This window comes from Chionomys nivalis, chromosome 3 (assembly GCF_950005125.1).
Source record: "Chionomys nivalis chromosome 3, mChiNiv1.1, whole genome shotgun sequence".
NCBI classification, from domain to species: domain Eukaryota; kingdom Metazoa; phylum Chordata; class Mammalia; order Rodentia; family Cricetidae; genus Chionomys; species Chionomys nivalis.
In genome coordinates this window covers 116510492-116537296 of record NC_080088.1, presented here as the reverse complement: position 1 = coordinate 116537296, position 26805 = coordinate 116510492, and the positions used below count along the sequence as shown (strand labels likewise).

The following is a 26805-nucleotide window of genomic DNA, read 5'->3' as shown; positions in this document are numbered from 1 at the left end:
CTTCAGGGAATGAAATAAAATGTGAAATGGCAGTTTCTCATGGTCATTCGTCTGTGCAGCTTACACCTATCCTGACTAAAAGATAGGCAGAGGCCAGAGATGATGGCTTAGCACGGAAAGGCATTTGCTGTCAAGTCCGATGACCTGAGTTCAATCATCAGGGACCATACATACAGTGGAAGGAGAGAATCATGGCATATGCGTGCCCACAGACACAAAGTCAATAAATAAAGTTGTAGAGTAATTCTCATAGACATGTGAAGAGATTGGAACAATGGGGAGTTCTCGATAAATACTGGCTATGATAGTAGATTAGTGGATCTCAGAATGCTAGGTGAACTGAGGCCGTGAGAAGCAAGTAGAGAATGAACAAGAGCCGAGGCAACAATGCTGTGATCCGGTCAAGCCCTGCAAGAAGGATTGCTGGAGAAACTCAGTCCCCCTCATATGGCATTCTATTTTCCTGGGGTTAAAGAAACACTGTGGGTTTTGTTCCTGTCTTTCTTTTCTTTCTTTCTTTCTTTCTTTTTTTTTTTTTTTTTTACACAAATGCCCATGGACATCTCCAACTGCACAAAACCAGGCCGTGGAGCGGCTTTAAAGGAACCGACCAGCAAATGGGAATCTCTACTTGGTGAGATTCAATTTCATAGATTTTTTTTTCTTTTTTTTTTTTGTTAATAGCTTTCTCTAGTTTGTCCCAGATAGCAAGCCAGTCACTGCTGGGATATGACCTCCCCTTTCCATCATTTACAAACAGAAGATAAGTGTCCAGGGAGATTAGAGGCAAGGGGTGCTGTGCCCCAAAAGACTGTCACATTCCCCACAGGCAAGATGAAAAAAAAAAAAAACCTCCTCGTAATCCCTATTACGAATATTTCCATTAGCCGTCAAGCCTCACCTTGTTAATCTGCTCCCATCGAAAGTCCTGTCAGTCCCCAAAAACCCAATTTAGAAGGTGCAGGAACAAAATGTAAGCTTTTGCCAATTTCTCAGAGACCGGAGAAATCACAAGTCAGGTTCATATGGGCTTTTGCTCCCCCTTAAGCTCTCAACTCTGGGCGTCGAGAGAATACTTTTCCGATGTTCGCCAGGGAATCTTGTCCCCACCCCCTCGTACCCCCCCCACCAGCCCCGCCTCTGGCAAATCCCACAGGCACTCCAGTTCCTTTGAACTTGGAGGGTAGAGATCCAGGGAGCCCAAGCAATGCACAGCCACTTTTGCTATCCACGTTATATGTGAATTTGGCTGCTGCCTGGTGTGGAAGGAGCTCTGGCCTGGGCCAGGGGATATGCAAGAAGAGCCAGAGCCAATGGGGATGCTTGCTCTACACCACTCAGGACCAGAGCCCTGACCCCAAGTTCCCTGATTGTCCCAGCCACTGTCATAGAGGTTACCATACCATGTGAGTCACGGTCAGGTGGGTGGGTGTGGCTGGTCCCACGGGGGAGATAAAAGTACAGGGTCCGACCCTCAAGTGATGGAGGTCAGCCCTTGCCCCAGTCGGGAACCTAGGCTTTCTGCTTCCATGACCTTGGGTTTTTTGTGAGATTACTGACAGCTGCAGAAGTGGAGCTCTGCTTCTGAGAAAGAATTCAAGGGAAGTGATGCTTTCTGGAGTCTGGTGTGTAAAACGGGGTTCGTGTTCACAGTCACGTGTCAGGAGGGTTGTGAGAATTCTATAACATAGGATGGGTAAAGCAGAGCTAGCCACTAGCCACTCACTCTCCTTTGTTGGTGTCCATGCATAGGAAGGAGTGCACACATGTGTGTGCACACACACGTGTGTGTGTGTGTGTGTGCGTGCATGTGGAAAGCAAAGGTCAACATTAGGTGTCTCCCTCAGTTGCTCTCTATCTTAGCTTTTAAGGCATCTCTCCCTGCAGCAGGAGTGACCCACTTTTGCTAGAATGTCTAGTCAACAAGCTACAGGGACCCTCCGGCTTCCACATCCCCAGCTCTGGGACTACAGGCGTGTATTGCTGTGCTTGGCTTTTATGTAAATAAACTCAGTTCCTCGTGCTTGCATGGCAAGCACTTTACTGGCGGAGCCACCTCACCGGTCCCCAACACTATCCATTCATACAAAACCACCCAGGGATTTGGCATTTTATGATAAACCTTCTGGTTGGCACCATTTAGTCTTAAGTGAAGCACAGCTGTCCCTCTGGTCCCAGGATCCCTCCCCACAGATGCCAAACTCTGCAGATGCTCTCTGATGGAAAACAGCACTGTGTCGGAATACGCCATCTGCACGTGGTCCTGTGTCCCTTTAAATCATCTCAGATAGTTTACATAACAATGTCTGTAATACATGGAGATGTTGACTTTCTGTAATGTCAACATTCTATAAGTAACTCTCATACCATAGCATTTAGGGAGAAGAAAAAATAAAACAAAAGCTTGTGCATGTACAGTTTAACACAACATGGCTGATTTAACCTCCCAGAGTGAGACATGGAAGAATATTAGCTAGAGGGCTCAGGGGAGCCTGAAGATCATGAGGTGGGGCCCCAGCAGACATGCTATGACTGATCCACTCAAATGGATCCAGTGCTCTGTAGTCTGATGTGGAATTCCCCTCTGTATACTGTGAATATGTTTTAGGACCATTGGTTAATAAATAAGCTACTCTGGCCTATGACAGGGCAGAATGCAGCTAGGTGGAAAACCTAAACTGAATGCAGAGAGAAAGAAGGCAGAGTCAGGCACATGCCATGTAGCTGCCCAAGAAGCAAGAAGTAACAAACCACGAGCCTTGTGGTAAAATATAAAATAATAGAAATGGGTTATTTTAAGATGCAAGAGCTATCTAGGAATATGCCTAAGCTATTGACCAGACAGTGTTGTAATTAATAAAGAGTTTCTACGTGATTATTTGGGCCTGGGTGGCCGCTTACAGTAGTCAATTCGAACGTTTGTCTTTGGAGCTTTCCACAGCTCATCCCCAACTGTTTTCCCACCCATGGTTGGTTGACTCTGGAGATACGAGCCTCTGTTTAACACAGCCAATCTGTCCCTCCTTCCTCAACTGCTATGGTGGCTTCAGAGGGATTCCTCCCTTCCAGTCTCATGCACTGGAATGCTTGGTCCCCGGTTGGTGCCACCCTTTGGGCAGACAGTGGGAGCAGTGGCTTTGCTGGGGGAAGCGCGTGACTGAAGGTGCGCTGTGCAAGTTTAAACACCAGTGTCTTCCTAGTTCACTCTCTGGTCCCTGCTTATGGGTCGCGCACACCATCCGCGTCTGTCTCCAGCCCCCGCACCTACTGCTTGCTGTCAAGCTTCCCCGCTGTGACTGACTCTTATCTTAACCTGGAACTGCAAGCCCGAATAGGCTCCTTCTATGAACTGTCTCGGTCATGGTGTTTTAACCACAGCAAGAGGAGAGAAACTAACACTACTGCCCATTTCTTTCAGAATGCCTCGTTCCTCCACGGTCATTCCACTGGGATTCATTGTTTTATTTGGCTGTATCCAAAAGCCCAGCAGAAACAGCTTAACGGGAGAAGGATTTATTTTGCCTCCTGGTCGGGCTAGGGCAAAGGGTGGTGGTGGAAGTGGCTGATGGGAGGTGGCAGGCACAGGGAGCAACTGGTCGCACTTCTGTCAATCAGCAGACAGAAAGAGGAAGCAGGGTCAGGCTATGTATGATCTTTAAGATCCAAAGGTCCAGCATGGGGCCAGCCAGCTGTGTGTCCTCAAAGTTCCTCATCCCCCAGACAGGGAGCAAGTGTTCCAACTCCCAGCCCATTGGAGGGGCATTTCACATTCAAACCCTAGTGTTATTTTGCCTCATTTTTCAGTTCACCCTTTGTATACCATTATCCCAAATTGCCTGTTTGGCATAACAGTTTCTGGAGGTTTCTTCTACCTGCCTCTGCTCTGGCTGAGAGACTTCTAGGGATAAGTGTGTCTTAGAAGGCACCGTGGTCCCAGAACCAGCTCCCTTCCCTGACTGAGCAGCGGAATGTCTGGATGAGCAGATGAACTGACACACACATTGTTTAACAATGCCGTTTTTGAACATTTTGATTGGGGACACACATCCTGATCACCTATAGCCAGGGAGGAGCCTACAAAGTCAATATACCTGCTGCCAATATCAGACCTCAGAAAATGTCTTCTCTACCAAAATTAGGAGTGAAATGTCTGGGTTCTTAGATGTAATTTCATGAATTATTCCATGCAGGAAGCCTGGAAGAATTAGACTGTTTTTTTTTTATTGGTTTTCTAGATTATATGTTAACATTCCTCTTGGCTGACTGAAAAATGACATTTTTTCTCCTGAGCCAATATTATATCTCTTCCCCCTTAGCAAACACAGTTATGTTTTCTTTCCTGAGTTGCTGGCTTTGGGTTGGAGCTCCAGTTCCGCTGTGCACATTGTGACGGATCTGTTTGCTTCAGAGATTGAGAAATCTCTTCATGAGGTCATAGAAACTTAATTTGTACCACCCAAGCCTGGCCATGGCCTCCCGGAACAAGTACACCTGGAGGGTGGGAGGAGTCTATGTTGGGAGAGGGGGGAGTCTTCCAAGGAGGAGGTGGACACCAGTCTTTCTCCTGCAGGAGAGAGAGGCCCAGGGAGAGAACTAGAGCCACAAACTGATGTGGGCTCAGTCAATTGTGCGACAGGGGGCCCAGGCATGTCGTCTAAACTTTCTGAGCCCCAATTCCTGACTGCAATGTCAGAGCAACAATATTATGTGAGAAATCAGAGGGCGGGGAGGGGGGTAGCCAGGTGACTCCACCATGAGATGCTGCTTTATCGGTGTGAGCCTGTTTCATCCCTAAGCCAGGTTCAAGGAGCTCCCTCCAGTCTCCCGAAAATTAAATTAGACCGCACATCAAGACTGTTTCTGCTGGGCTCCGAGAAGGAAATGCAGCTGTTCCCGAGCAGCGGCCAGAGCTCTCCACCCCTCCTCCTACTGTTTTGCTTTCGGTGGTTTCGGCTACTAAAGTGTGAACCATAGTGTAAAACAAGGAATGGAAAATTCCAGAAATAAACAATTTGTATATTTTCAGCTGCAGGTCATTATGGGTACATGATGAAACTGCATGCTATGTCATTCTGACACCACCCCATTCTGCTTAGGACGTGAGTCATTGATTTGATCAGCCTATCCATGCTAGAGATGCTACCTGCCCGTTACTCACCCAAGAGCCACCCGGTGACCAGATCAACAATTGTGGTATCTCAGGTGATCCAGTGACACTTGTTTTATTTTATAAAGGTCCCAAAGTCCAAGAATGGTACAACTTGGAAATGACAGAGGCCACAAAGAACTTCCTTTAAGTCAAAAGGGAGGTCAGTGGATTCAATGGGAGCTGTTAAGATGTATTGTAAGAATGAATCCTCTATTTGAGACATTGTGAAGAAAAAACAGGAATTGGGTGTTAGTTTTTTTTAAGTATTTATTATTATTGGGAGTATATGCCATGGCTTGTGTGCCGGTCAGAGGATAACTTCACAATATTGGTTGTATGCTTCTACCATGTAGGTCCTGGGAATTGAACTTGGATCCTCAGGCTTGAGGTAAGCACCTTTACCCACTGAGCCATCTCCCCAGCACCTATGTTATTTTTGATGTCACATCTCGAACTGCAAAAGCTAGAGACAGCATGCATAATAAGTTCTGTGTTAAGGCAAACAAAGCATCAGATGACAGGTCTTGGTGCATCCTGAGGTTTGGAACATCCCCTGGAATCTTGGGTACATCCCATGCCAATATGCATGGCTGTAACCGCAATAACATAAGAAGCTTGCATTTCCTTTTGCCCTTTCATTGGCTTGGAGCCACGCTGAGTAGGTAGGCTAGGCTAGCTGGCTCAGGAGCTTCTAGGGATCGACCTGACTCTGCCTCCCATCCGATCATCATTGGGATTATAGGCATGCATGCTCCACAGTGCCTGCATTTTTACATGGGTTCTAAGGATCAAATTCAGGTCTTCATGGTTGGGAAGATAATACTTCACCAACCGAGCCATCTCCCCAGCCTCTAAGGGCTATTTGGAAAGCTGGATTCTAATGCTCACTGGCTAGGTGTTCCACTTTTCCTTCTCTTCCTCCAGTCTGCTCTCCATACTGCAGCAGGAATAGCCTTTATGACCCAGCGGTCATATTGCCCTCATTCTTCTAGGATTTTCCATAGCAGAGTGATGTCATCCTTGCCCCAGGGACCTGACTCCTGCCTGTTGCTCTGACCACTCTGAAATGCACCAGGAGGTATATAGCTTTCTGGATGGTCACTAGCGGGGTATGAAACAGCTCTCAGGGCAATACTGTAAACCAGAGGAAAAATGGATGCCTGGCTTCAGGTCTGGGTGAGATTAAAGCACCAAGTTAGGGAACTGTAGATCCTTTTGAGGGAGGGAGCAAGGCCACTCTGACTTCTGAGGGACAAACAGGCAGTATGGGCTCAATTCACATGTCACATCTGAGGTGCAGAGATGGATGCTTTGGAGAAGCAGCCAAACTCTAGAATGTTTAGGAAATGTATGTGATACCTGACAGCCAATATGCTTTGTTTGCATATTAATTAATTAACCATTCATATATCCATTAATTCACCCATCCATGTATCCATTAATCCATCCACCCATCCATCCACCCATCCATCCATCCATCCATCCATCCATCCATCCATCCATCCATCCATCCAGCAAATATGCATTAAGCATCTCCTAAAAAGCCAGGCTCTGTTTCTGAGACCCAAACCCAGAGAGGCGGATCGTCATGCTCCAACCCTATAGAGCTTAGATTTCAATACAAGGAGAAAAAAACAAAAACAAAGAATTAAGAACTAAGAAAGAATCTCCCCACAATGTTAACAAGGATAGTCACTAATCTTTAGATGTGTCTGATGTTCCCCAAAGCACTTAATTAATCATGAATGACAGCTCAGGGAGGGGGTACTCTGTTTCCCTATTTGACAGATGAGCAGCTCAGGGCACAGAGAGGGTAAGTCATTGGTAACATGTACAATGACACACAGCTAAGCAGAGGAGAGGAGGCTGGGGTTGGTTGAAGGCAAGCCTTCAGGGAAAAAAAAAACCCTGAGGCTCCAAGAACCACAGCCCCCACTCATCTGGTGTCACAGGTGCGGTTCTAGGTCAGCTGGAAACATCCCCCCATTTCTATCCCCCATCCGATCCCTTTACGTGCCGATTTAATTGGGAGGGAACTGTGGCTCTGAGGAAGGCTGAGACTTCTTGAACATACTCAGACAAATCCCAGGTTCCTTGAGAAGAGGCAGGATGGTCTGTGGTATGGGCCTGATAGGCACAGTGAGACCACCAGGGTGTGTGTCCCCCCTCCCCCCCCCCCACCAATACCTTTGCAGTTAAAGCTCTAGCCTCATTACTTCCTTCCTGGCTGACGGTGACTTCAAACAGGAATGACAGTCCCATTACCTCTGCAGGGATACTGAATATGACCCCAGGTCATTCCCATGAAGCTGAGCCTGGGTTACAGAAGAACTCAAACACCAGCTAGCACGTTTGTTCCTGCTCCCAGACTTCAGTGAGAACAGTTTCCACACGGCCACTTCTGTTCGGTGGGAAATCACTATCCCTTGGATTGTGCCCCAGGGAACCAAAGGAAGAGGATGAGCAGCACAGAGTCCCAAGGACAATTTGACACAAGAGAGAATCCCACTGAGGGATTATTTAGAGCAGATTGGCCTGTGGGCATGACTATGGTGGTTGTCTTGAATGTTAATTGATGTGGGAGGGCCCAGCCCACTGAGAGTGGCACCATTCCCTAGCCAGGGGACCCAGGACTGTGGAAGAGTAGAGAAAGTGAGCAAGCAGGAATGTCTTTGTTCGCTCTGCTCTTGACTGGGGATGTGAGTCCTGCAATTATGGACAGTGATGTGGAATTGAAGCCAAATCAACCATTTCTTCCCCATGTTGGCTTTTGATGGGGTATTTGAAACGAGGACAGATGCCCAACACCAGAAGGTATCCAAGCTTCCAAAAACAAGCCTAAATCTAAAAGGCTTTCCTTGAAGGAACCAGAGCTCTTGACTACAGTCCAAAAATCCCTCAGCCATCCCACTAGAGAAGGGACATGACTCTTACACTTGGTTGCTAAGCATATTCTTGCCAGGTTCAGTGCTTTTACTGTGACAGTCAACACAGACCCAAATTGACAGTTGGGTCAACTTCAGACAAAAAGGGGGTAGGAGAGAAGTTGAGGGGTGTTCCTTAGAGGAGCTCTTTGAAGCTCAGATGCGGATGTCTGATACCGGAAGGCATGGCCCCAGGGCTGGCTGTCCGTCTGCTCCGGCATTCCCATCTGCCTGCAGACAGCCAGCTTTGCGGAGACTGTCCCCTCAAGCTGGGTCTCTTGAGTGGGTTCAAGCTCCCCCTGCTGCGATCTTGTTTGAACTACTGATTTGCTTAGCAAACACATTCTCTATAAATAACGAGCAAGTAAACTGCGAGCTGCCGCTGAGAAATTATTATGAGCTGGGAGTTAATGGGGTGTGAAGTCAGCAATAAGCAGCCTTGCTCCTGTCTACAGCCCCGCCCCAGCCCCCTACCACCCTCAGATTCAACACCGAACATTATCAGGTTCCACAGAATTTTAGCATCTTCATCCCCTCCCACCACCATCCAAGACTGCCCTCTGCTTATCTACCCGACTGGAGACATCAAGCTAAGATAAGGCCTCTCCACCCCTTGGTGTCCTGGTAGGAATCCCCCACCCTGCTCGCCAGTGAAAACGTCCACTAAGTTTAAGCCAAAGAGAAGAAAACGTGGAGATGGTTCTTAGAGCCACAACCGCCCGTCTTTCCTTTGGCAGAGGCATCTGTTTGGTTTCCTATCTGGAGTGTGACACAGGGTGTGTCTCCATAGCTGTGCGGTGGGATGAGTTCCCATGGATGGATGTTTTCTCTGGTTTTCTGAACTGTTATCTCTAAACCAGCAAGACAGCTTGATGTCAACCACAACCTCAAGCTCTGCCCAGCCAGTTATGGTTCTTAGCATGGAGGAGTTGGTTTAAAGTATTACATATGCTGCCTGCCTGCATGATGGCCCAGAAAAAATACCCCAGTTTTTCCTTCATGACACCCAGGTTGTACCTGATCTGACAAAGAAACCCTGTGGATACTACTTAATGGCTAGCTAGATTAGTGGGAAGGTAGATGGGTTAGATGGGTAGGTTAACAGTTGTTGAGTGGAGAGAGAGAGGTAGGCAGATATTGAATTGACAGGCGGATGGGTAGATGGACAGATGGAGAGATTAATGGTGTCTGCTTTCAGGAAGTTGAAAAGGCAGATGGGAAGATATTAGATGAGTAGATGGGTAGACGGATGGACAGGTGATAGATATGTGGTGAGATTAATGATATCTGCACTCAGGTAGATGGAGAGGTAGGTGGATGGACGGGAGAATAGATGATTAAACAGGCACAGAAAGAGGAAGAAAGGTAGGAATGGGTGGCTGGGTACAGTGGATATACTAGTGGTGGCCAGGAGGATGGAGATGGCGGAGAGACACTAGATAGGTAGATGTATGGCTAGAAGAAAGGGATGGGTCAACATCACAGGGTGGATGGGTAAACAGAACGGAGACATGAAAAGATGGGACAGGGGCTGAGTGGAGGTATGGGAGGACCAGTGGGTGACAGGTGGGCAAATGGAGACAGGGATACAGGAGGGTGGGTAGGACAGCAGGCGGATGGGTGAATAGTTGCTCATTTCCAGGGGACAGTTTGGGTCAAACAGTGCAGAGGAGGAAGTGGATGACTCAGCTAGGGACAAAGCCATTTCGTAAAACAAAGAAACTGAGGGCCAGAACTGATAGAGAAGGGGAGTCCTTCCTTGCCCCCTTGGCCCCTCCTCTTCCAACTGCAACCTCTGATGGGAAGCCCACCTTCCATGTGCATTGCCCCATGTTCACCTCCCTGCTGTAGCAGGATGTCAAGGATATACCAGTTCCTTGGCTCAAAGTAGGGGAGGAGGGCACAAGAGAACAGAGTTCCTGTGCAGGTGGTGGGGCCGAGAGGCCAGAGGGCCCAAGAACTGTGTTTATTGACAAGACAGAATAGCAGCCCTCTGAGCTGAAGCAGGCTGCTTGCAGTTCTAAGAGCTGTCAAAGGCAGCCTGGGTCTCTTGGAGAGGAATCAGACCCCGGTGATCAAGAGCAGATGACAGCCCTCAATAGTCTACAAACACTCCCAAACAAGTCCGCAGAGAGTCCTTGATCTGGGGCTGCGAGTCCCCGAGGGTTGAGCTAATAACTACCTTAGAGGGAGGGGCATAGCTGGGGACAGACTGAGGACACTCTGGGGCCCACCTCTGCTTTTGAAGAATTCTGATCTCGGCTCTCTACAGCATTCCTCTGAGGCCTTTGAACACCTAGAAGAAACGGAATCCTCGTTTGAAGAGAACTCAGAGACAAACCTTTTGATTAAAAGTGGGAGCGACTTCTCAGCCCTGGGACTGTCGACTGTTGTCAAAGAGGGAAGTTGACAGGGGGGCCAGGGAGGGGACCCTGCTTCTCCTCACTCATCCTCAGAGCAAAGGCAGACACTTCTATGGAGACCATGGAAGGGTTTGAGCTGGAAAAGGAATGGGTACCTGGCCACTGTTTCTTAACTATTAATATCAGTGCCATGCTACGTAAAAATGGACGCATTAGGAAGATGAAGCAGAGACAATGAAGGGGGATACAGTAATCTGTTACTTGCATGTATACAATTGTCATCATGAAACCCAATATTATATATAATCAATATATGCTTATATAGATATAGATATGCTTTTTAAACTGTTATTTCTACAATTTTCATCACAATTATTCCTACTGTCTACTCAGGGTGACACACGCCATCCTCTCCATGCTGCAGAAGAAAACACAGAGGCTCGGAGAGGCCAAGTGACATATCCAAGGTCACGCAACACATGACTCGCGCTAGAACACTCACCCAATACATCCAGCTGCGTCTCCAGCATTCACTGTGGGACAGCACAGGGTGAAGGCTGTATATGTCTGCCACTCCACGAGCTCCAAGGCAGCATTAGCGGAAGGGCTCCAGTGAATGGGTGCTGAAGCTGGCCTTGTGCATGCTCAGTTCTGGGCACTGGGGTACAGATTAGGGTCCATTCCATCCTCACCCCAATCTCTGAGGGTGGGGATATTATCTCCACTTGTACAGACAGGGAAACTGAAGCCCAGGAAATCTGAGTAACTAACAGAATGAAAGACGATCCTACAAATAACTACCCACAAACATTTCTCTACATGAAGTGACTGGATGGTCACCAGTTGTTTCCTGGCGACCCCAAAGCCAGGCGCTAGAAGACACATGGGAGCTCAGCTTGGATGGCTAAGAGCTTGTTATACATCTCAATCCTCTCTATGGTGGTACATTCCACGAGTTTAAAGGAGGCTGGAAGCCTGCCTTGGAGGACCGGAGAGTAGCCTCTCCCAAAGGACAGGCAAACGAAGTCTTGTATCCTTGAGATGACGCAGGACAGCCTAGAGCCTCTGGGTCATACTCTATCTTAGCCTCCTCCATCAGATGTCCTTTGATGAGCCCCTCCCCCTTCTGAGGCCAGTGAAACAAGCTACCATACCTGCACAGTCCTCAGTACAATGCCCAGTGTCTAGTGGCCGCTCAACAGTCTTGTTAATCAATTTTCCAATCAAGCCCTGCTTCCTGTCTCAAAGGACTGAGCCAAGCTATCAACTCCCTCCCTTATTTGGAAAGGAAAATGATAGTGGAACCCCAAAGATCGGTTCTAATGTCACTATCGCCCAGTCCCCAGAGAGGACACCACGCCGTCATACCTTCAGTGACTCTTCGCTGTATTCCGACAAACCGAAGCTATTGCCTGCCAGGAACTGCTGCTAGGAATGGCCTCCCAGCTGTGCCCTATGCCCCCTGACAGCCCTCCTCATCTTCATTGAGACAGCCCCACTGTCCGCCTGGTGGGGAGGGTGAAGAGCTCCACCCCTGTATGACCTATGACCCCTCCTGGAAATGGACAGTTTGTGCCTGAGGTCACAGGGGGACGGGAAGTTGATACAACACAGTGGCACCAATGGCTAACCTGAAGCTAAGCCTGACAGTGACCCGAAAGACACTTTTTCAATTGTGCCTCATCTGTCCTTCCTATCTCAGGCCCTGGAACTATACACTGTTTCCCTGCTGGGTGGCTGACTGTTCCAGGCACCAGGGTAACCCCATCCCCACTTTCTCCAGCCCTACGGGGTCCCATGATCATGCACCTTTCAAAATCTCCTGTGCCTGTGCCTAGGTCTTTTCATCAGGCTACCGTGTCTCCAAGGAGAGTTTCCACCCTGCAGTACCCTCATCCTGTGAGAACATCCTTGAATACTGTTGAAAGAAGGCTCTTGGAGGCTAGTGCAATGGCTTGGTGGGTAATGGCCTGCTGCCATGCCTGATAAGACACGTTTGATCTCTGGGAGTCACATGCTGGAAGGAGAGGACTAACCAGTAAGTTGTCCCTGATCTCCACACCTGACATCTTAGCACTGAGGAGGTTGAGGCAGGAGGATGCTGAGACTGTCTCAGTTCACACACTCACCAATACATAATCCCAGGTCTGATCACTGACCTGATAGACCAGGACTTTGGGGGAAAGATACAGAGGAAGCAGTCAGCTTTCAGAAACCTCCTGGGCAGTGGTTCTCAACCTGTGGGTTATGACCCCTTTAGGGGTTGCCTTACCTTTCCACAGGGGTCACCTAAGATCAGTGATAACGCAGATATACATTATGATTCATAACAGTATCAAAATTACTGTTATGAAGTAATAACAAAAAGTAATTTTATGGTTGGGGTCACCAAAACTGTGTAAGGGTCTCGCGATTAGGAAGGTTGAGAGCCACTGTCCGAGGCTTCTGCCACACATCCACACATGAAATCCAGGTCCAGCCCTCTAATATCCTGAGACAGGTGGCTCCTAGTTTTAGGTCACTACGCCACAGCCATTTATGGATAGACGCCTAGAGGACAGCTTAACACAGTCCCCTTCCAGTCTCAGAGGAAGACACACTCAGTAACTCCACCCCAATTCTCTTAGCCCCATTCCGCAGCCTGATGGGATCCAACAATCTCTTTGTAATTAGCACCTATGGGGCATGGCATTCCAGATAATCCATACTGTTCTATCTTCTCTCAGGTCTTCCCATAACACCGCAGGGCCAAGCACTAAAAAGAACCACGCTGCCCATGGGCAGAAAGGATTTCAATGCAAAAAAGGGGGAGCATGAATATTGAGCTGCTTCTCTTTGAAGGGCACCCTCCTTGCCTTTCTATATACACTCATAATCACCGAGTACCTATTTCATATCTGAAAATACCCAGCCAGTTGGTCTGACTGTCTGTCTGTCTTCCCTCCATCTCTGGCTTCCCTATCTAACCAAGGTCCCACTTCCAGCTGGATGATCGATGGTCTTGGTGCATATATTAATACGACTATCGATTTTCCTCTTGTCAGTCATGATCAGGATTTATCTATCCCCATGGCTCCCATTGATCCAGAGGAGCAGGATCACAGTGGTCAATCCATCCTCATACTTGCCATGACAAACAGTCAATATCTATTTATTATTTGATATATGGGCTTAATTATCTTAAACACAATCAGATGGGACCAAAGCAGAAAACTGAGCAGTGACCAGGCAATAGGAACTGGGTTGGGAAGAAATCAAATCTGGGAGCCCACAAGCTCTGAAAGCAGAGAAAACACATTCTGATTAGGGCTTTGGTTCCAATCAGACGGGTTCCGGTTCTCAGGTTCCGGGCTTGCCTGATGCCCTTGAGCAAAATTATAACTAAAAGTCAATTCCCTGCCATCTGATCAACCTTCATGCAGAGACTGGTTGCTGTTTCCTCTGTCTCTTGAGTCATTTGGAAGGTCCTCTAAAGTAGGTACCATTCGGCCCATTCCCACCCCCATTTACAGACAAACAAATGAAGGGCGGGAGCCTCGGAGAGCGTTAATTCCAGTTTTGCCTCTCTCCATGAAGCCCTCCCTACCACAAACTCCCCTATCGCTGTTTAACCACTGCCTGTCAGCTACGCAAAGGCAACCACCCCTGATCTCTCTGGAACACACATGGAGGACCTTCTGGTGCCCACGCTTGCCTTCAAAACATGGGAAGATATCAGCCTATTTTTAACTCTGGGAAATAGGGAAAGCTGTTGAAAACACTTGTGATTCCAGAAGATGCCAGCTCTTTGCTGCTTTCCCCCAAAACAAGGCAGGCCAACTGGTTTTCAGAAGTCAGGGGATCCAAATTGCAAGCATGCCTGCTAATTTCTGATTAGGACCAAGAGGGACCATCCACACCATGACAGAAGGAGAAGAATAAATCACATATCCTACCAGAAAGGCTCCTAAGATGAGGGATGCCTCCAAGTGGGCTCTCTAATAAGTCAGTCAGACCGCGTCATCTCTCAGGTTATATCCTCAGATGGCTTCCCTTTCATCTTTAAAGAGAGACTCAAGACCTTAGCTGATGGGTTGCCAATTTCTTCAGCTTCTCTCTGTTGCCTATCAATTCCGGTCCAGGACTCCCAGACTCTCTGGGGTCTTTGCCCATGTGGGTCCTTCTGTTAGGAATAACACTACTGTGTGTACACATGCACACGCATGTGCGAAGCCATAGGTCATGTGTCTTTCCTCAATTGCTCTCCGTTTTTTGTTTTTTTTTTTTTGGCAGGGTCTCTCACTGAACTTGGAGCTCACTGACCGGCCACGCTGAACCTCGCTCTCCCAGACTGCCTAGACTCCTCCTGTCTGCCTCAACAGCACTGGAACCACAGGCGTGTGCCACCTCCACATCTGGCATTTACGTGGGTGCTGGGGATCAAACTCAGGTCCTCTGACTGCCCAATGACACTGCTTTCCTACCCATGTGGCAGTTACTCGGTTGAATAACAGGCCAACTCTGGGACCCCGTGGTACAGATCAGAACCACACTGAAGACTCAGCCAGTGAATTCCATTTATGACCCCAGGAGAACAGGGGCCATCCAGTGAATTCCATCTAAGACCCCAGGAAAACACGGCAATCCAGTGAATTCCATCTCTGGCCCCAGGAGAACACGGCCATCAGTGAATTCCATCTCTGACCCCAGGAGAACACGGCCATCAGTGAATTCCATCTTGACCCCAGGAAAACACCACCCAGTGAATTCCATCTCTGACCCCAGGAGAACACAGCCATCAGTGAACTCTATGACTTCAGGAGAACACGGCCATCAGTGAACTCCATCTCTGACCTCAGGAGTACACAGGCCATCCTTCTCACCAGGCCCCAGCTTCAGCACAGAAATCTGCATATAATGTATGTTTGGGGCACATGTCCTCAAGTCACCTGGCCGGTTCTGCATTGCTGTCAGTGAGAAATTACTGTCACGGTGTTAGTATCTCTTTCTGTCACCATTAAGTCTCCTCCATCCTTCAACCCAACCCCCAAGTCCATACTCTATTTTCTATACATTGGCACTCGTCGAAAACCCAAATCAAATAGCGCCCCCCCCCCATGTTACGCTTGCCCAGAGGCACAGGCTAGGGACATGCTTTTTAAATTGCTATTCATTAATCTGATAAGTGCATGCAAATGACCTAATGGACACATGGAGGACACAAACTAAGCAACTGAGACCCTGGCCCTCTCACGGCTGTGTTCTAGGGTGGGGGAGAGGACGCAGGGGAAGTCAAAAGGTGAGCAAAATGAAGCAATAAAACTAGATCTATGGTGACACGTGTCCGAATAAGGACAAAGCCGAAGGCAGCCTGGGAATGCACAGTGGCCATGACTTCCGGTTACTTTCCTTCTCTTCTGGGTGCTCCCACTCCCCAGATGGCTGACTCCCGGACCCTCTACAGGACGAGCCATCCATCAGCCCACTCAGAGCGGCAGGTGCTTCAGCGTCTGTCCTCCGGTGACCTTTCTTGGTTCCCTGGATGACCTCAGCTCCTGAGGCCCACGGCTTCAATCGCCACATCCACCCAGATGACTCACGCAAGGTTATTTCTAGCTCTAAGCTCCCTGCTCAGCTGGAGACAGCCCATCACTCCACACCTCCCTCTGGATGGCCCAGAGCTGAGAGGTGAGAAGCCAACCAGCCAAGGGACAAGCAAGGGGCAGAGGTTGGACGGAAAGATGAGTCCTCAAACCCTGGCCACCATCATGTGCCATTCGGTAAGCACCAAGCACTTGATGTTTGCGTTACCAAGAAAGAACGCCTACTTCTCCCAGATGCTGTTATCTTTGTGATCCCTATTATGATTACATCAAGGTACACCTGTGTGTGGTGTGAATCTGAAATGTCCCCACATGCTCATGGTCCAAAGACCCACTCAGCTCCTGGCTTAGGCAGCCATCTTGAAGAAAGGCTATGGAATCTTTAAGAGCTGGGGCCTGGCTGGAGGAAGCAGACCACTAGGGGTGGGCCTGAAAAGGTTGGGCCCACCCCACTTCCTTTCTGATTCCTACCATAGAGGGAGCAGTCTTGCTCCTCAGCTCCTGACTGTGCATAGGGCACAGCTTGCCCTCCGTGATGGACTGAGACCATCTGAACCGAGGACCCAACATGGAGCCTCCCTCCCTCACCTTGTTTAATAAAGAAACAAAAATAGCTTATCCAAAGCTACGGCGCAGCCCTGGCTACAGAAGTCGCTAAGTCGCTATTGCCTTTTGCATGGAATGTCTTTTCCTCTTTCTTTCCTCCCTCCCTCCCTGCTTCCTTTCTTACTTACTCCCCCCCTCGTGGTTAGTACTAGGAACTGAACCTTGTGAATGGTACATTCTTAGCCCCACTCTTTTCTTCGTCTATTTTGTATTTTTAATTTGAGAGGTTGTTTCATTAAGTTATCTAGGTTGGCCTTGACCTTGCTCTGAGGCCAAGCAGGCTTTGAACTTAGAGTTCTCCGGCTTCAGCCGCCTGCAGAGCTGGGGTGATGCATACGTGGTGCTCAGAGGACAACTTGCAGGACTTGGTTCTTCTACCATGTGGGTTGCAGGGATTAAGCTTAGTTTGCCAAGCTTAGTGGCAGGCACCTTTACCCATGGAGCCGTCTGATTGGCCCAGGGATTTCCTATTCTTATTCCTATCTTCCAAGAGATATGAATACCACAGTCATTTTATAAATGAGAAACTACAAGAAGAGGGACAGAAAAAGGAAACCGATCAAAGAAAAGTGCACCTGAGTGCACTCATTGTCAGCCAGGGCACTTGCCAGCAGAACTTTCTAGAAAGGAAGCAGTGCTTACACTGGACTGGAGGACTGGCCGTGTAACAATAGTCCAGGAATCATGGAGAACTATATGGGAGGCAGGTGGGGCTGTCAGTGGCTCAGCCCTAGTGATGAACCAGTCATTCATCAGACCCATTTCCCCTGTGTTTCCCCCAGGAGCACAGCTCTCTCTGAGCCTCTCTTGCCACTGGATATAGCTAAGGGGTTCAGTATGAGGCAATAGCACATGCATGGAGGGATACAGGGTGCTTGGAGGCCTATGAACATCCCCAATGTGACCCTTTGTGATCGTTTTCTTTCCCCTCAGCTAAATAAAGAGACCTCTGACCCCTAGAGTGTGATGGACAAAAAGTGGAAGGGTACGTGTCATCCGTCCACATACAGAGAAAAGACATCTGGATCATTTTTATATCGCAAGCTCCCAGGTGGTATTCTTGGTACTCTCAGAAGCTCTGTTAGAAAGAAACTCTCAGAGCCACTTCATTTTTCTGTTTTGTTGTGGATTTTGTGTGTGCATGCACATGTACGTGTGTGAGCATGTGTGCGTGCATGTGTGCATGTGTACGTGTATGCGTGCACGTGTGTGTGCATGCACATGTGCATGTGCGTGTGTGTGTGTGTGTAAGCCAGAAATCAACTTCAGGAACTGTCCCCAGGAAAGCCATCTGCATCCTTTGAGACAGGGTCTTTCACGGGCCTGGAGCTGACTACAACTTATTTTACACTGCTTGGCCAGTGGGCCCTGGAGATCCTTCCATCTCTGCCTCCCCAGTGCCTGGGTTACCTGCACATCTGGCAATTTAACACGGATGCAGCAGTTCACAGTCAGGTATTGCCACTATGTAGCAAGCCCTTCTCTCCACCCTACCCCTGAGCATTTTCTGTTTTAAGTCTTACTTGTTTGAGCAGCTATCATGACCCTGGCCAATATAAAAGTATGATTTCATAGCTCTTTTGACTAAGAGCCCTGCCCCCCCCCCCCCACACACATCACACATGTGGTTAACTCTGCCTGGCTGTATCACGTGTAGTGCTGTTCTTCATCTGGTCTGTATTTTCAACAACCAACTAGTTATCTCCTAGACGACAGGAAGATTTCAGGAGTGATGGCAGCTGTCACACACACGAATCCAGCATCTTGGAGATATAAGGGAGCAGTGACCAGAAAGAAGCAAGATCCTCCACCAGGCAGAGGCCTCAGCTGGTCATGTGACTGTTTACAGCCAGGCACACGCAAACACACACAAGAGGATGCTGCTCTAATGGCGCTAATGACGGCGGACATTTATAGCGACTTCCTTCACAAAAGTCCTGAGCAGCACACAATTAAAGGCAGCCGCGGACAAAAAATCCTTTCATCTGAGATTCATAAAAGGAAAGTAATTCAGCCTTCCTAAGCACTAAAGGAAGCCAGCGCCACTGGATGATGGTGTGTGTGGTGGTGGTGGTGGGGGTAAAATCTTCATGGCTCAGGCCCCCGATTCTTGCATGTTATATTTAGGACAATCAAACTGGTCTGTAGAAAGAAAACAAACTCAAAAGACACAAGCCCCCAAGTTACAGGGAGGAAAAAAATCAAGATGAAATCTCATCCAAGCACAAGAGAACTGTCCCCACGAGAGGCTGCGGGAGGCCCGTGGCCCCGTTTGCCTGTCTGTCAGACTTGGCAGTGTGGCGTGACTGGATTTGAAAGCCTGAGAAACAGTAGACTTGGGGTTAGACATAAATAATCTGTGGATGAGGCCTTGCTGTGTATTGGATTTTAAAATGCAGCAAATGAGGCCCCTGGGATTTCATTGCTACCTGGTCCCAAGTCATCCTCACAGGACTGACTGAGAAGCTGTGTCAGGACTCCGGAAGCTGAGGATGGGACCGATGGCATGCGCCAAATGAGACATGTAAGAACTTCCTCCCAAGGGCACGCATGCTGAGCCTTTCCATCAGTGATTTCCTGTTTTCCAACAGCACCCCACTTCCTATTCCCTCTTACCACCATGTCTGCAAGGTGTCCCAGTGACCTGGATGTGAAGGAAGCCCTGGGTCATTTTCCCACCTTGTGTCAAATCAGAATCCAACATGGTACCTGAGCTGCTCTTTCCTCTCTGACCACCAAGGTGCCACAACGGTGAGTTTCGACGCATTGAATCAACCGGCTGAGAGCAAGAAGAGACAGCGCTCAGGCCTGTAGGAGTTCCCAGAGCAGAGGACACTGCCACTGTAGTTCCTCCAACTCTGTGCTCTTGTCCAGAGCCTTTGAGACCCTGCAGTCACCCGGCATCCTGTAAAACTCTTCCTAGCTCTCTCCTTCCTTCATCAATCCCTACTTCCTGCCTCAGGACCTTTGACCTGATGGACCCCCCACACACACATGGGCTACGCCCCCTCTGCCTTTCTGGTGTTGACTGCCTCCTCAATATTAGCTCAATGTTACTTTGTGTAAGAATGGCCTCCAGAGTGCCTGGGGACGGCTAAAGGGGACTTTACAGGTAGTACTGGGTGATCTGGGTGGGCCCTAAGTGGAATTGTCCCATCACATGGGAAGCCAAAGGAGGTCTGACCAAAGCAGTTGACATAACCATGGAAACAAGAGGCCCTGTGGCTGCTGGCCTTAAGATGGCAGAAGAAGCTAGAAGTCATGGTAGAAAGGCAAAAAGCTGGGTCTGGTCTTCCAGACCACGCTGCCCTGTCAGTCCCGTGAGAGTCACCTAAGCCTTCATAACTGTAGGGGCAAGGGTGTGCTGCCTGATGCCTCAGAGTCAGGGTGACTTGTTAGGAACTGAACACACCGGCGTATAGGGGTCTGCACCGGAACGGCCTTACTTCCTTAGCGGGGCTGTGAGGCCCAGACAGACCACTCTGTGAAGCCGCTGATCCGAGGCTGTTGGCAGCTGCATCACAAACAACCCATTTCCAGAGAGCCCAAGTATTCTGTCAGAGTTAGGACAAACACCTGCTTCGGCCCACTCATCTCAGAGATGTAGAAACTGAGGCTCGGGGGACCCTGCAGCTGGGCTGAAGGATGAGGGCACTGTCAATCAAACCTTTCAATATTGGCCCTTCGATGCCATTTGGAGTTTTCAGCATGAACAATTGCACAGGCTGCCAATCGCTTGGCAGTAATTTCATAATGACCCAATCATGAAATAATCTGGCTGTCCAGATTTGAATTGTTTGCGGCTATAGTGACTGGAAATCTGGTTAGTTAACATCCATTTCCCGAGAGCCAAGCATATGGCTTTACGAGGAAACCAAGCTCTGAAATACTTGTTAGCTCTGCTGATAATTACTAAGCAATTGGCTAGAACACACCATTGTGGATTTCGCTAGATTATGCCAGGCAATTATCTGGTCGTATGCTCCCTGTAAAAATAAAACCAAGGTCCCCCAAATTGTTCTAGTCAGTTGGCTAGCTTCCAACAATCAATCATGCAGATGCAAATGATTAATCGAATTACTCAGATATCTGGGTGCAAATAGAACGTTCAGATAGGTACTCTTAAAGGGCAGCAAGTAGATGGAGCTAAGTGGGGGACAGACTGACTCTCCCCGTGATAAACATGTAACAACGAAATAATCGGGGAACAGACACTACTTCCTCAGGGCTCACCTGGTAGCCTCACACAAAATACCAGACACTTCAGAGACCAATTATACGTCCCAAAGCCGCCAGGCATTTTTTTATTTTTAATCGTGGTGCCCAGAAAAGGCTGGGTGCTTTGTGAAATCTATGGGTGATTATGGCGCACAGGGCGGGCACCCAGAGTTCTGTCTCAGAACAGAAGGCTGCAGAGCAGCTGGGCTTCAGGGATGAGCAGGACATCTTCATAATGGCCACTCATTTTCCGGAGCTGCTAATAGGGTCTGTACATGTGCATGAGCTACTCTTTGGGACAGGGAGGGGAAGGCAGGAGGAATGGGTCCCTAAGATCCATGGGTCACCAGACTTGTAGATCTCAAGGGAGGGGCTCCTAACTTCTGGGAGAGAGAAGTTGCTTCCCGATGAGAGAGAAGCTCAGAGCGCAGAGGGGTCCCTGAAGAGGGATCGCTGAAGAGGGCTATAAAAACAGCTATCTATGGTCCTCTCCCTGCAGAGGCTGCCATTCAGAGACCAAGTCTTTCTCCCTAACTTGAATCCAGTTGACCGCAGGAGATGCTCTAGCTAATGGATGTCAGCCAGTGGAGGCATGCGAAACACCTGTGCATTTAACCTTTGACCCCTTGCTGTACAGAGGCCACATGGGAAAGTCCCGGAAGTCGTGTGAAGCAGAACTGAAATACCCCGGCTGCCAGGGTACCTACTGACTAGCAGACAGGTAAAGATAGGGGTTCCCCCTCACCCAACCAGATCCTTCATTGCTGCCAGCTGAGTCAGGCCACAGAATGGGACTCAATCCAGAACTATCTCAAGCACAGAGGGAAGGCACTGAGCTACAGAGTTGGTCCTTCTCTACCAAGAGTTTGTAGCCTGCTCCCCAAAACGATGGCTTGAGAAGCACTTCTGTCTCGGGGAGACACGAGAGCCCCCATGTTTACACTGGTTTAAGGAGAGGCAGAGGCCTCTACCACCATCCCCAGGCTTTGCAGACACTTGTCATTTGCCACAAGAGCCCCAGTCGTCCCCACCATTTGCATAATCGACGATGACCTGATAATTCTCCTGCTGCCAAGGCCTAGTAAACAGACCGAACAGACACCACCTCTGCTGAGCCGCCGCCCCTCTCTGACACCTTTCACGCTAGGTGACTAGCTCACGGTGAGACTTTTAAAGCTTGGACACTCAGAACAGCGGCAGCAAAGGCTCCACAAACATTCTGCGTACCATCGAGAGCCACAGTCATGGTCTCCAGCATCTCAGACCAAACCATGGGGCAGATCTGGCCTGCCACTTGAGTTCCTACAAAACTTATTGCAGCGTTGCCATGCAAATGCATCTACATATTGTCTGTTTTTGTGTGACGGTGGCAGAACCGTCTTGCTAAGACAGAAGCTGCAGCCTGCGAGGCTGATTCACATACCTCCCTGGGCCTGTGACACACGCTGGCTGACCTCTGTGTAAAGCAAGACACTCATATTACATATGGAGAGACAAGAGTCGAAGAGCCGCCTATGCAGAGGAGAGACAGAAGTCGCTTTTCTGGTTCCCAGTGCCGTACATCTTTCCAGACACCGATAAAGCCCCGAGAAGCCCCAGTGAGAGCCGACGAGACTGACCTGGTGATGATGGCCAAGTGGGGCGGGCTCATGCAGGCTCCCATGAAGAGCACCACATTCTCGTGCCTCGTCTGCCTGTAGGCCATCACTTCCCGCTTGAAGGCCTTGAGCTGGTCCTCATTGTCCCTCTCGATGTCAATCAACCGGATGGCCACCTCACCGTGCCAGCGTCCGTGGTACACTTGCCCGAAGCGACCCTTCCCGATGAGCTCGCCAATCTCTAGCTGCTCAAAGGGGATGTCCCACTCCTGAAGGAAGATGCTGGTCTGGCTGGCCTTGCGTGGGAAGCTCCGGGCTGAGAGGAGGGACAGGTTCATCTCCTCAAAATCATCCTCAGACTCCTCTGCCTCATCGTGGCCCTCTTCATTCTGCGGCCAGAGAGGAGAGAGGTCAAAGCTATGGCCACCCCAGCTCCACCCTCCCTAGGGGCCTGCTGGGTAGCAGCGTGCTGTGGAGGTCGGAACACGCTCCATATTTCTGCATGTAGACACAGCTGTTTCCCAGGTATCTTTGAATTCGAGTCAAACCACAAAGGACTTAAAGCGGAGCCAAGATGGTCCAACGGCCTTGTACTGAGATAGGAAAAATGCCAATGGGATCAGCTGTTCTAGTCTGAATGGACGTTTTACATTGGAAAGTATCAGTTTTCACATTGAAAAGTGACATGTCCGAGGACACCTGTCAACCCTGGGCAAACTGGTCACCCTAGGAGGTCTTCACTCCCTCACCCTGGATCACAGCCAAGCAGAGGGACAGCTTAGATTCAGGTTTCTGGATCCCTGCTATCCAGTGTTGTTCCTGTTCTACCATGTTGGTTTTGACTTGCTTGACAGTATGTGTACGAGAGGAACAGCAGGCTAGAAGATGGATGTGCTGTGTGTCTCTTCATGGGACAGGGGACAACCATCATCACCATGGGTTGTCTGTCAGCCTCCTCCAGAAAATTCACAATCAATTTGGAGATTGGCAGACTTGGCCCTTTTAAGACCAGGAGGCTGGGGGAGCCCAGAGCAGACGGCTGAGACCATGTGCTAAACACTCAGACCCAGTGACATGGCCTCTGGCCTGTGCAACCCTGGGAAAATTGGTCCACCTCTCTGAGCTTTCCTTATCTCCCTTTAAAGTGGAAGTTAGATAAGAATTTTCTCCAGGCAGTGGCAGAAAGTTTTAATAAATGATGAGTTCTGAGGTTCTGCCGCCTCCTACATCGAACATGTGTTGGGATGCTGGAGAAAATGCAGATTCTAGGACCACATCCACCTAGATCTACTGACTTAAAACATCAGCAGGCCTGCAGTGAGACCTATGTTTTAACTACAGGACTCATGAGGTCAGTGGTGACCAATCAAGGGAGAATGCATAGGGGTTGGGGAGATCTAGGCTCGGGGGTGTCTCACCTAACATGGGGGAAGAGTAGATGCCAGACCCCATGGGAAGCCCTAGATACCCTAGTGAGATGACCCCAGAAAGGGACCTCTTCACTGAGCCCTGTGTCCACGGCACTGAGGGGAATCGAGATGGAATGTCAGCTCTCAGGCTCACTTCTAGGAGACTGCTCCTGTCTTGGAATGGGACGTGGGGCTCTTTCCCAGAGTCCTGCCTCTGGCCTTTTTAGCTCGGGGCACATAGTAGAGCCGAGACAGCAGACCCAATGGCTGTTTCTCAGGACATTTCTTTACTCCCTTAGCACAGATGGAAGGAAGCCCAGAACCTCCTCACTGTGCTGTCAACCCAGCATCCTCGGGACTCCCACCTGCTAGTGTATGTTATCTCAAAGGCAGTGGGGCACATCCCCTTTCACGTTCCAGCAGTCCTGAGCTAATTTTTTTTTTTTACCTAAAAATGCAAATCACAGGCCAATTTCTATCCAACTGCTCTGCAAGGATAACACAGGCGAATGGCCCATTAGGCGCAGCGCCTGGAGGAGCCGCAGCTTCTTAACTGTCTAGAGTGAGAACATCCATCAAACAGCCACGGGGCCCCACCTCCCTACCCCTGTCCCTCTGTGTCATCGATGGCACCAGGCAGTTTTGCCAACCTCAAGCCAAAGCCACCTCTCCGGTCTCCAATTCTCACCTCCGAGGTTGGTTCCACTTCAATCTGGAGTAATGGATTTCCTTCCAAGCTGTAAATCAGAGGGGGGAAAAACACCCGTGACCCTTACAACTCTGGATTTAAGGTGAGGCATGCTCAGGAGTCTGAAGTGGAAAGCCTTGGTCATGAAACCTTCAACTCAGGTGTCACCCCAACACTTCGGTCTGAAACAATGCACAGCAGGGAGTACAGAAAGAGCTCCCAAGACTGTTATTTTAAAAGAAATTCTCCCGGTTTGCTCAGAACTCGCTTTCCTTTATGCCTTCAGCTTCAACCAGTACAGCAGCCTCTTTTCAGGTGGGCAAAAACATCACAGGTGAGCAACTCCTCCGAGGTCTAATGTGCACCAGGAAAGAATAAACCACACTTCTAAACTTTAGGCTCAGAGTCTCCTATAAGGGTCTTTAAAAAGAAGATTTAGTTTTATTTTTAATGCTGTGTCTGTGTGAAGGTGTGTTTGTGTGTGTGTGTGCACACTTGTGTTACCTACCAAAGCCAGAGGGTAGCTGAGGCTCTGGAGACTGGAGTCACACGGGGTTATAAGCCACCCACGATGGTTATTGCGTTTCTAAAACTTGACCCAAGCTAGAGTTATCTGGGAAGAGGAACCTCAACTGAGAAACACTTCCATCAGATCGACCTGCTGGCAAGTCTGTGGGACATTTTCATGACTGATGATTGATATGGGAGATCCCAGTCCCCTGTGGGTGGTGCCTCCCCTAGGCAGATGGTCCAGAGTTGTGTAAGAGAGGAAGCAGAGCAAGCCATGGAGAGCAAGGCAGTAAGCAGCACCCACCCCTCCATGGCCGGCCTCCATGACCTGCCTCCAGGTCCCTGCCTCGAGTTCCTGCCCTGACTCCCTCGAGGACAGCGTGTGACATGAGAGCTGTAAGCTGACGGGAACTCTTCCTTCTACAAGGTGATTTTAGTCACGGTGTTCATCACAGCAACAGACATAGGGCTAGCACACTACCCGATGCTGGTGCTGGGGATGGAACTCAGGTCCCCTGCAGGAGGTTGGTAAGTGCTCTTAGCTGCTGAGCCATCCTTACAAGGATATTCAATAACAATGAATTTGTCTGTTCATTTATTCATTTTTAACTCATCCACCTACTCATCTAGAATTCTGCACCAGGCATGTCTTTAAAAGGAGGCTCTAGAGTTGGTGGCAGCATGGCTCCTGGCATGAAGGGAAGTCTCTGTATGACTGAAAGAGCTTACCACAGATGGCAGGGGAAAGGCTGAAAGCAACAAGGGCCAGCAGCCACCAGTGAACTGAACAGATGGAGTGTTGGGGGCATTCCCAGAAGAAAGACCAACACACTGGGCGCATCTGGAAGTTCATGGTTATTGTGGTCTAAATGAGAGTGACCCCCTTGGACTCAAATATCTGAATGCTGAATTTCTAGATTGTGGTCCCATTTGAGAGGATTGGGAGGAAGAGTGTCCCCAAGGATGGGCTTTGAGAGTTCAAAGACCCATACTGAGCCCAGTCTCCCCCACCCCTGCCTGTGGATCAGAATGTAATTCCCAACTACTTTCCCAGCATCCTGCCTGCCATGCCCGCTGCCATGCTTCCCACCCTGACGATAACCAGTTAACTCTCTCAAACTCTAGGGAAGCCCCCGATTAAACGCTTTCTTTGATACAAGTTGCCATGGTGTCTCTTCCCAGCAATAGAGGAGCGACAGACAATGGTGTCGGAGTTGGCCAATTTCATGGAACCAACATACGTGGAAGGAAACCAAGAGCTTTGCTGGGTGGAAAGACACGGGTGTGAGTGTGTGTGTGTGTGTGTGTGTGTGTCATGTGTGCAGAGCTCAAATGCTGCAGCTGTATTCTAAGCGTGGGTGCTGGGGAGAAATGGGTCTGTGTGGGCAATGTAAGTGATGATGGGATGTGTGGAAGGGCCGGTGCGTGGACACACTAGAAGGGCAGTAGGGATGCTCTAACTGACTGTGTATTAACAGTGCAAGGACACTATCAAATACGTAGTTCTGTAATGGGGATGTGGGGTACGCTAAGTGTTTACAGGGGTGTTTGGAGATGATTTTGACACTTAAAGATGTATGTCTAGGGAGAGCAGTGGGAAGAGAGCCGCTTGGCCACAAATTGCACACAAAACTCAGAAGACCTAGCACAAAGCCATTGCCAGGAAATCTGTATCCTCTTTATATTTCTCTGATGGAACTTTAGCCACTCCCCTCCCCACCCTGTTGTGGGAGGAGTCTCCCTATCCCAACCCTCAGA

General features: G+C 49.2%; 1 protein-coding gene across 2 annotated transcripts in view; it reads right to left on the bottom strand.

Annotated features, from left to right (window-relative positions):
- Positions 1–26805, bottom strand: part of Ksr2 (kinase suppressor of ras 2) — a 351718-nt gene that overhangs the window by 44129 nt on the left and 280784 nt on the right. For both annotated transcript variants that reach the window (XM_057764873.1, XM_057764872.1), the window contains exons 13-14: positions 24538–24586; positions 22462–22829 (exon numbers count right to left, since the gene is read on the bottom strand). In XM_057764873.1, coding sequence (XP_057620856.1) covers positions 22462–22829; positions 24538–24586 — 417 coding nt within the window. The remainder of the gene's footprint in view (positions 1–22461; positions 22830–24537; positions 24587–26805) is intronic.